The 11249-nt window shown below is 45.2% G+C and overlaps 1 protein-coding gene across 1 annotated transcript; it reads left to right on the forward strand.

The window, feature by feature from the left end:
* Positions 1 to 8268: 8268 nt before the first annotated feature.
* On the forward strand, positions 8269 to 11182 carry hoxb2a (homeobox B2a; the record flags this gene model as incomplete). The annotated part of the gene is made up of 2 exons (XM_083976705.1): positions 8269 to 8755; positions 10284 to 11182. The coding sequence occupies 2 exons, from the start codon at positions 8269 to 8271 to the stop codon at positions 11180 to 11182; spliced, it is 1386 nt and encodes a 461-aa protein (XP_083832831.1).
* Positions 11183 to 11249: the final 67 nt, after the last annotated feature.

Raw genomic sequence — 11249 nt, forward strand, 5'->3', positions numbered from 1 at the left:
GGTTAAGAAAGGCAAAGATGTAGTGAGTAAAGATGAATTTAACATTATTGCTCTGCCTCCGACTTAACCAAATAATATAACCAATGTCAGTACTGTTGTAATTACAACAAAAACAACATAAAATCAACATTTATTATAGTTTTAAATCAACTTATGGGGCTGAAGATGAGCAATGTCAAGGCAATGTTGGCTAATTAGAACTGGCTCTTGTAATCGTCAAAAAAAATGTTATTATTGGACTTATCTGTGTATTTTTGCTGATATTTAATGGTCGATTATTATCGGCCAATATCGGGCCAATATTTATCGGTACTGATAGTTATCGTGCATCCTACTGTAGACATGGAGGACAAGGTGGACAGTCAGTCGTCCTCCACACTCACATCAGTAGCTGCGTGTGTACACTGAGCACCATTGTTGAATCTCTATTCATTAAGTTAATAATCTGCTGCGTTCAATCAATGGTCCTTCAAAGTAAAGTCTAAAATAAAACATTCTGTCTTCTATTTAAATTAGCCAACAAATGAACTGCAGCATAATGATCTGCTAGTGATAACATCCTCCCTCCAGTGTATTCCTGGACAGTTCTGGCTCAGACGGAGGAGACTGCAGCAGTAGTTCAGATAGCATGTAGTTAAAAAAAAAAAAAAAGCCTATAAAGCTCTGTTACAACTAGTATGTGGTTTTAAAATTGTACTTTGATAATAAGATGAGCCCGTAAGACACACACACACTCAGGCAGCTCTCCCGCCTGGTAAATGAAATAGTTGAGATTTTAATGGGCAGTTAACGAGGTGGGTAGATTTATGACGCCCAGCTCTCTCCCCTCCAGGCAACACATGCTGTTGTCAGCCGGGCCGAGCCGCGCCCTCTCCATCAGCCCCCCCCCCACACCCCCCCGCTCCCACAGAGTGCATCAAAACCCCCGGATGGCGCTCCCCTGGCCTCGCTCGTCTCTTTTTGTCTCCTGTCGTACCTTGTCTCTGTCCATTCAGACCCCAATCACACAAGTAACACACTGTCTCCTGTCTGTGGCAGCAGCACATGGCTTCTGAAGGAGGCCAAACTTTTCCACCACCCCACACTGACACCCCCAACACACACACACACACACACACACACACACACACACACACATCCATCCATCACTCATGCATACAGTATGTACTCACCACCATCACTCTAACAGGGTTTATGAAGCTACGAGCTCAGAGGCTAGACCGGCTCCCATAGACACAACACAGTGTGTTAGGCTACGTTAGCTAATCACACCTACACACACACATACACACACACACAGGGCAACACTAAGCTGGCCTCCTTTCGTTGACACACATCCACAGCCGGGTTGTTCCAGCTGTTGACATCTTCAAACAAACATGGAAGAGAAATCTTTAATGTTCTTATTTTAGCACATCATCGACACAGGGTAAATAATAAGAGTGGAGAACACTATTTATTTATGTTTGGGTAAATAAGTCATTGCCCTCCTCTCTCTCTCTCTCTTTCTCTTTCTCTCTCTCTCCCTCCCTCTTTCTCTCTCTCTCTCTCACTTTGGAAGGGTTCACTTACATTAGCGCCACACCAATGCGTTAAAGTCCACCTTTTTTTATTTTCTTTTGTTCTCACATATCTTGACTTTTTAACGTGGATACAGGGTATATATATTTGAACAAAAATGCATGTCCCAGAAATCTGAGCTGGTGTGCATCACACACTTTAAAAACCACTGGCTTTATTTGACCTGAGCAGCGAGGGGACAACACACACACACACTAATGCCCCTACAACACTCACTGATGCTCTGACAGTGAACCAGTGGTTTTTAAAATGCAGATTCATACAAATGCTTTTCACATCTGGGCATCATTGTTGCACTTAGAGTTTACATTTTGATGGTTAAAGGTAAAAAATAATAATAATAATGATGAAATCTTATTTTGAAGACGGAAGGCCCTCCAATCAAAGCGTCTTTCGTCAATGTGTGTTCAAGTGAACATTCATATCTAAATATTTATTTGTTATAGCCAGTTTAAAGAAGACCTTCTGTTTTGTATTATTATTTATCCTTCATGTATTTATATCAAGAAAAAATACTGTACTTTTTTAGTATTTACCTGTTATGAAAGAAAAAAAAAACAACGTTGTGTTTCTTCTTGTCCATTGTACTGAAATTTTTTTAGTTCTTGTATTTTAGAAGAAAATAAGTAGTTTTTATGTTCCTATAATGACCCTTGTACATAAATGTCTTGGCTTGTACAAGGAAAAAGGCGAGGGTGGGGATCGGTGACCCGCCCTGGCATAGTCAGAAAAGTTAGACAAACTATTAGCTGGAGAAAAAAAAGAACGAGTCTTTTTTGGAGAAGAACAACTTCTTTCTTTGTCATTTGTAGCTCCCTTTTCTTTGATTGTTGAGAGAGTTGTCTGTCAAACAATTCTTTAATAAAAGGTTATGTTATTCAGAGCTATCGTCAGTTTTGTGAAGAACTCCACTCACTTTGGTATTGGTTGATAAATCCCCCTCCCCCGCGGGAATAGGCTGAGACGTTATCAGGTGAAAACTTGCTGACGCCGGTGGTATTGGTTGTCAGGGCAACACGAAAACATAGACACTGAGTTCCTGCTGGCCTTCAGGAGGAGCAGCAAGGCTATGAAAACATCCAAACTAGCTTCAGCACATGCAACATTTTAAAATTATGAACATATTCTTCTCGAATCAGCTTGGTAACTTCAACAAATAGGCTAATAGATCAATATTTAATCTGAAACCTTAAAGTCAAAAGGTCACTATACTTCTCCTTTAATGTTTTAAAGGAGGTATACGTAAGTTTGTAGTTGTTGCTACAAAGCTAGCGTAAGCATTACTAGCCATTTACCTCTAAAAAGAAACATTGCAGCTTCAGCACCAAATGAATTCCTTTACTCATTAAGAGCTGTCTCACTCTCTAACATTTCTCTTCCTCTACTGAAGTTAGCATGCTAACCAGGCAGCCACTCCCAGAAGAGGACGCCTAATAACCTCTTGTACTGTAAAGTCAACGACTTCCGAGGCCGGTAAGTGATGCTGATGTTATGCTATGTAGAAATAGCCAAAGACCTAGAGAAGTAGCTTCTTCAGAAACATGACTAACTCTCAGTGTTTGCAAGTATTTCCTCTCATACGTGTCATGTGTTCGATGACATGGTCTGTTAAAGGGATAGTAGCATTTTTTAAAAAGTGGGGTTGTATGATCTACAAATAGCCCCTAAGTACTTTAATTGCAGTAGAAGACTCCCTGCACTCCTCCCGTTAGCAACGCCAGCCCATAGCCCTGCCCAGAGATTTACAACATACAGTGTTGTGAACAGACCCAAAGAAACTGCCTATTTTCACGGCCTAAAAGAGGTTTTACCTGAAAAAAAAACACAGTTCCATTGTTCGCTATAATATAATTTTTTCCAGCCCCTCAAAGTGCAGGAAAAACGCAGTTTTTATTTGGACCTAACCAGCTGCTGATCGGCGGGCGCTAACCCTGGGCGGAGGGATACGTGAGTTGGTTAGGTCCAAATAAAAACTGTGTTTTTCCTGCACTTTGAAGGGCTGGAAAAAAGTATATTATAGCAAACAATGGAACTGTGTTTTTTTTTTCACGTAAAACCTCTTTTAGGCCGCGAAAATAGGCCGTTTCTTTGGGTCTGTTCACAACAATGTATGTTGTAAATCTCTGGGCAGGGCTATGGGCTGGCGTTGCTAACGGGAGGAGTGCAGGGAGTCTTCTACTGCAATTAAAGTACTTAGGGGCTATTTGTAGATCATACAACCCCACTTTAAAAAAAAATGCTACTATCCCTTTAATGCTGCTCCGGACCCAGACCAGGTGTCGCCGCGAGGCCTATCTGGTTCTGGGACGACCTGACACTGATGCCAGTATTGAATATCGAGAAGATACCTGAGGCTAAAAGCGTCACTGTCAAAAAAAAAGAAAAAAACAATTATTAAATGTCAAGGCCAGCTCTGCATGTAACATGTCAGCCATTAAAAAGAAACATCTTCACCCTGTAGGGAAAGTTTCAGTCTGCTCTTGTCTTTACAAACTACACAGAGCGACGGTTGGTAACTTGGCAAATGTACCAGTCACGGCCTATTATGCTACTGTTAGCTGGTGGCCGGTGTTCGTTTACCATAGCAACACCAGCGCCGAGCCTCCACTGATGCTATAGTGTCAAATACTGGGCTGTGTCCCAGCTCAGCTCTAAAGTTACAGCCAACAGTGATTCCTCTAGTAAAATCTAATACCTGAATCTGAAGCTATGACCGTGCCAGACCTCTCAGACTTTGTGGCTTTTGTCTGATTACTCTAAATCACAAAGCTCCAACTCAGTGTTGATGTCAGTCAAAGCCGCCCTCACACAACTGAATCTGACAGATGTTTTCAGCAGTGGTAACTGTCACAGCTGGTGATGAAAACTGCAGACATAGTAGTACACTACTGGAGGAAATGCTGGAATTATAGGCAGCAATAGGATGATTTTAAACAAATAATGTGTTTTGATGGTAAAGTCAGCAGGAGCGAGACGATCTGGATTCAACCTCCTCACACATGCTGCTGATGTGTCCATGAGCAACACGCTGAAACCCAGTCTGACCTTTGAATTCTGTGCTTCACATGAGAAAACTCTGCTCCTCTACATGAACATTCCTCAGGATCCCTGATGAATTCAGAGTTTCAGAGCCAGTTCTCAGTGTGAGTGGTCTGACTGTTACTGATACTAAACTATCTTCTCTCAACAGGAGGGTTTTTTTATTATTATTATTGGTGTTTTTTTATTTTTATTTCATAAATATAGGAGTGAGCTTTTAGTGAGCAGAGTGGTCTGACTGTGTCCAGCAGATGGTTGGAGCTGTGGAGCTGTCTGTCATTTCCTCCACAGGTCTCAGACTGGAGTATGTTGATCTTTTTTTTTTTTTTTTACTTTTCAGCTCATCCCCCATTAGATTTTTTTTTTTTCTTCTTCACAAATTGTATGATTGGTGTGAAAAAGTTACTGTTGAAAAAGTGATAACACGTGTTTCAGTGACAGGAAACCACAGATATTCCACCTGTGACCTAAACCAACTCACTCACTGACTTCTACAAACTTACACACACACACACACACATATTTCCTCTGTTCATATTTATGACCAAAACAAAAAAAGCCTGAGGCCTGCGCCTTGCATGGTCACGTGATCTCTAACCCCCACCCCATCTCTCTCTCTCTCTCTCTCTCTCTCTCTCTTGCACGCGGCGTGTGCTCAAAGGCCCGAGAGCAGCTTAAAACTTGGAACATAAATCAGGCTCCCATAAATAATGGCCGCACTTCCCTTTACATCTCCGTTGGACTAACAGACAATAAAAACACCAATAAGCAGAGATTGGATCTAATTTATTGCCTCATAAAAACAGACGAAGAGCTCGGCTCGGCTTCAGCAAGGCAGGCGCAGCTGAAACCAGTCCAGCTCTGACTGGAGAACACACTCACACACACAGACGTTACATTTCTGGATCTGTAACTTAGTAGGAGTTTAGAGTTAGGGTTAGTTTGAGGGTTAGTTATCTAAAGGCGGAGGGATCTGTTAATAAAAGAGGTTAGTTATCTGAAGGCGGAGGGATCTGTTAATAAAAGAGGTTAGTTATCTGAAGGCGGAGGGATCTGTTAATAAAAGAGGTATTTTAAATATATGAATTTGAATTTGATAGCATGCTAAAAGACCGCTGGTGTTATCAACATAGGGTTAGGGTTATATATATATATATATATATATATATATCATAGTATTAGTATCATAATACTAATGGTAGTTTTTTGGTAACCTACTGCATAAATCCGTTTTATTTCCCCAAACAGACTTGAGGGGAAGGAGAATGTACAATTATGTAACATCTGAGGCATCTGAATTTGTTTTACAGGTTGTTTCCTGTAAAACAAATTCAGATGCCTCAAACCCAAATATGAATTATTGTTAATCAAACATTTAATTAAGTAAATTAAATCCAGTGGTTTAAATGGAAAAAATAAATAAATCTGTTATTACCCGTAGCCCATCACTAAAGTGTGAACTGCTAAATAGAATGAAATGGATTAAGATAAAATAAATCAAAACTGGATGAAATGAGATGAGTCATACAGAGTTCAGGAGTTAGTTAGTCCGCGCGCTCCCCTGAAACGACGGCAGGACCAGCTTCTCTCCACCACAACACTTACAAAATCTATTTTAAAAATTATAAAAGCAAAAAAAAAAGAGAGAATAAAATACAAAAAATAACATTTAAAAACAAAAAAGAAAGAACGTGGTTCCGCGTATTGTGTGACCCTGCAGCTCAGTCAGCAGCTTGTGTGTGCTGTGTTTGGTGAGTGAGTTGTGAGTTGAGAGTTGAGCCTCGGCCCACTCACTGCCTGCGCTTTCTGCTGCGCTCAATGGCCTTCACTCCTTCACTCCCACACACTCCTGCTCTTTCTCACTCCTTTTTCTTTTTTTGTGTGTCAGATCCCTGGGAACGATGTGCGAGCTTCACATAGTTTACACCCGTTTTTTTTTTTAGTCTGATAACTGCTCCTTTTTTTTTAATAAATGCAATATTTCGCGTGACGTTTCCCCGTGCGCGCGCGCATAGTTTTTCGATGCGCGCAAAAGTCATGAGAAAATAATCAGAGGCAGTAAAAGAGAGTGGAGCTGGAGGACAGAGACAGACTGGAGCTTTCCTTGTTATGCAGGAGAGAGCGGAGCTGCTGTCAGCCTCTTTGCAGGGAGAGAAAGATTGATCACCGCCACTTTTTTCTTTTTTTTTTTTTCCTACTCGGGGTTCCTCGAGCCCTCCCTAAAAAATATCCTCTGCTAAACTCCCGAGGTCTTGATCTTTATTTAAAAAAAAAAAAAAAAAAAAAATCTACATGTGCGTCCTGTTAGAGTGTAAAGGGCCTCCTCGCGTCTCTACTACTGCAGCTGGATTATTATTTTTACTATTAGCAGGAACATGTTTCACCTCCTTCGGTGTCGTGGAGCGACCTCGCTGTGAACTCTCACACAAATTTTTAACACACTCACACCAGGAGGAGGAGAGGAGGAGAGGAGGGGGGGGGGGGGGGGGGGGGCACAAACATGGAGGCTTGCAGGGAGAATTCTGCAGCCCATGTGCCAGAGACTATTTTAAGTCTAGATTATATTTAGACAATATTCTTCAGAACACAACCCACATTGCAAACAACAAAAATAAACACAAAGTCCATGAAATAAAAAAGTCGACTTACACCCGGAGGCACCCGTCATCTCCCCACAGTCAAATCTAACTCTGTCTCAGTTTGAAGCCAATCTGTCTCTTCCTCTCTACCGCTGAGTCAAACACCTCCATCCTCCTCTCTCCTCCTCAGCTGCTGCGCCATCTAAAACAAGCCTCTCCAACTTTTTTTTTTATTTTTTTTTTTATGTCTCTCTGTCTCTGTGTGTCTGTGTGTGTGTGAGTGTGTAAGTTGGGGATTTTCAGCCTCTTGTCACACTTGATAAGATTAATGAGCTGAGTGCTGTAAACATCTTCCCTTCTCTCTGGAGGAAGGAGCCATATTGCAAACAGACAGTGTCCGGCTCCGTCCACCTAATGTTAACCGTCATGACATCACCCAGATAGAGAATCCATAGAAACGCTCCCCGAAGCTGCTCTATTGTTCCCGGGGCTTCGGGGATGCTCTGCTCCCGCCGCCCACACGGCGCACATGGCGACCGGCCTCCCCTCACCGTTTTTTTTTCTTTTTTTTTTTTCCTCCCCAGAATTGTACCCCCCGTTAAGACAAAACAATAGCCCCCATCATGTGATATCGCCTCTCTCTTGCCTATAGCATTTGGTGGAAAAATAATAATGCTGCTTCCCACAGCCATCACTGCCGCCAGGCCCCGGCCCCGATTGGCTGCTTTCGGCTCACATGACCAGGAATTGGCTGCAATTTCGTCCCATAGTTCTTCAGTTTAGCTTACCCAGGTCCCCATACGCTAGTAATATCACCAATATACACAATTATTATAGCCACCGCATTTACGCCATTGCGGGCTGGAGCCTATATCATCGTGCGTTTTTTTTCTCCATTTCGTTTTAATTTCTAACAGGCTGTATTGTGTTGTGTGCGCGTGTGGTGTGTGTGTGCGTCTGTGTATATGTGTTTTGTTTGGTGTTTTGTGTGTTTTCTTTTTTTTTCTGGGGGGGGACTGGATTGTTCGGGGGTCTCGCCGTTTGAGGGTGAAACCGGTTTGTGGGAGCTATGAATTTTGAATTTGAAAGGGAGATCGGTTTTATAAACAGCCAGCCATCCCTAGCAGAGTGCCTGACGTCCTTCCCCGCCGCCCTGGAGTCATTTCAAACTTCATCAATCAAGGAGTCGACAGTAATTCCGCCTCCCTTCGAGCACACCATCCCCAGCCTCAGCCCCTGCACAGCCAGCCAGCCGAGACCGGCTGCTAGGAGCCAGCAGAACCGGAGAACCTCCGCCGCCACTAATGGCCTCCAGACGCACCACCGAGGCGCCCAGCAGCCCGGACCGCCGGGCCAGGCCCCCGCCTCGGCCACGGCGACCCCGGCCGGTCCGCTGGCCCACGAGTTCCCCTGGATGAAGGAGAAGAAGTCATCCAAGAAATGCCACAAGCCCGGGGGCAGCTCCGGCGGTAGCGGATCCATCATCCCCCCCGCCTCGTCCTCCCCGTCGCCGACCGCCTCCGGGTACGCATCGGCGGGCATCGAGTCACCCACAGGTCGGTGTATATGATGGGATGGATGTGCATGTGTGGCAGCGGTGTGAGGTGGCGTGCAGCTTGTGCTTTCTTTGCATCTGCATTTTCTTTTTTTATACATCCACTTCAAAAAGCAACAACAACATTCATTCCATGCAGCATTGGTGAGATGACATTGCCTATTTCTTACTCAGTGTGTGTGTGCGCGTGCATGTGTGTGTAGCTATTGTGCAGTGCTGTGATGCTGTGTCAACAGGGAAGCCATATCTGCCCCCCCCCCCCCTCTCCCTGCATTATGCTGCAGTGCTCTGCACACTCTCTCATCACGCATTTAAACATGCACCATTAACGCCTCACACACATAGTCTAATCTATTCCACCTAAAGGATCTGCACGTGCGTGGAGCTATATGTAAAAACCACGTCCACAGCAGCAGCAGCAGCAGCAGCAGCATCCTCTCATCCCTACACCACCATCTGGAGCTGCAGCCTCCTAAATGTCCACATACTATTATTATATTATTATTATTGTTGGTGGTGTTGCTTTTAAAGATGCACATGTGTTGTGTTACTGTTGACTGTTGGAGCAGAGTGTTTCAGTCTGATCACTGCTGCTGTGATTCCACATCAGCAGCAGCAGCTTCGTCTTCATGTTATAGATTCATAGCACAACTGAGATGGTGGCCATGTTGGATTGAGGTAGGAAATATAATGGCGAGGCAGAGCTAACGGACATGGAGGTGGGGGTTGGGGGGTCTGGGCTATAGTCACACACAGCATACACACACATACACACACAAACAATATGATTTCCTGTGGTTTCCTGTATTTCCCTCTGACCTTCACAACAAGCTGCTTTATTTTTATTTTTTCCCTCTTATTTTTCCCACACACACATAAAATCCCTGCCACATTCATTTGAAATTAAAATCCCATGTTCTCTCCTTCTCCTCGCCCCAATTTCCTGCCTTTTCTGATCTCATTCATAAAGTCACTCATTCTCTTATTTGTGTTTCTGACAGAATCCGCCACATTCGCTTCACGTCGATGTTCCCACATTTCCCCGCACATTTCCTCTCTTTCCCGTGATGTATTTATTTCTCTGCCTCTCACGGTGCTCGCTGCACTTTACACAGCAGCGGAACCCATTCTGACATTATGATCATCTGTCTTTATCTGCGCTTTCTTTTGCGGTTTCTATTATGTTTGACTATTTTACAGCCATATGTGTGTAGCTGCCACTGTAATTGGAAGGGGCTATTTTTTTTTACGAGTGTGTTTTGTGTTTTATTATTTATTATAGCTTTATTATAGAGCGCGCGGGGCCGAGGGGATTTGAGCTCGATGCTGCAGCAGTTTATTTCTTGGCTTGGAATCTTCCAGGCCATAAATTTATAGAGGTTATTATATACATGGTTTCCATCAAGTAGATTACAATTTGAAATTAGAATGAAATATAAAAACAAAATTAAAAAAAGACAATAGCTGAAGATGTAAGATAATAAATCCTCTTTGTCTCCTGCTTTTTATTTGTCTATGTCTCCCCGCAGACCCGAGCCAGGTCGGCCTGGATGCTGGAGGAGCCGGGTCCCGCCGGCTGCGCACCGCGTACACCAACACGCAGCTGCTGGAGCTGGAGAAGGAGTTCCACTTCAACAAGTACCTGTGCCGGCCCAGGAGGGTGGAGATCGCCGCCCTTTTGGATCTGACCGAGCGACAGGTTAAAGTTTGGTTCCAGAACCGGCGGATGAAACACAAGCGCCAAACCACGCACCACAGGGACGGAGGAGGAGGAGGAGGAGGAGGAGGAGGGGGCCATGAATCCAGCGACCCGGGTGGGTTCGAGCCGCTGGAAGGCACCGATGCCTCATCTCCGTACTCCAGCCAGCCGCTGGAGGCATCTGGCACCGGGGAGGCCACGCTGAAGGCCGAGGCGGGGAGCGGCGATCCATCTTCGGCCGCAGCTGCCACCGCCTACACTAATGACAGCGGGGACAATGCACAGCCCACGCCGGAGGATGTAGGCCGGTCGAGCCGCCCCGAACGCCCACCGCCGCCTGGAGACTCTGGCTCCCCCGACGTGGCTGCGACGCACCATTCCCCCCCACCGTCCTTCACAAACTCCACCGACACCAACCCGAACCCGGGTCTGGGTCTAGTGCAGCTGAGCGAGGCTGGGACCGCGGCAGTAGCAGCAGCAGCAGCAGCAGCAGCAGCGACGGCGTCCGACTCGTCTTTCCCCGAGCAGCGGGATCTCTCCATCACCGTCCACACCCCCGCCGCCTCCTCCTCGTCCGCGCTCCCAGACTTGGCCTTCTTCGCCGGGGACGCCTGCCTGTCGCCCAGCCTGCAGAGCTCCTTGGACAGCCCGGTGGATTTCTCCGAGGAGGACTTCGATCTATTCACAAGCACACTGTGCACCATAGACCTGCAGCACCTCAACTTCTGAGGCCGGCTGCTTGGACGACAAGGCCCGGAGAGAGGGAGCGGAGCGCGGACTGGCCAGTGGAGACTGA

The sequence above is a fragment of the Trachurus trachurus genome (assembly GCF_905171665.1).
Source record: "Trachurus trachurus genome assembly, chromosome: 8".
NCBI lineage: Eukaryota > Metazoa > Chordata > Actinopteri > Carangiformes > Carangidae > Trachurus > Trachurus trachurus.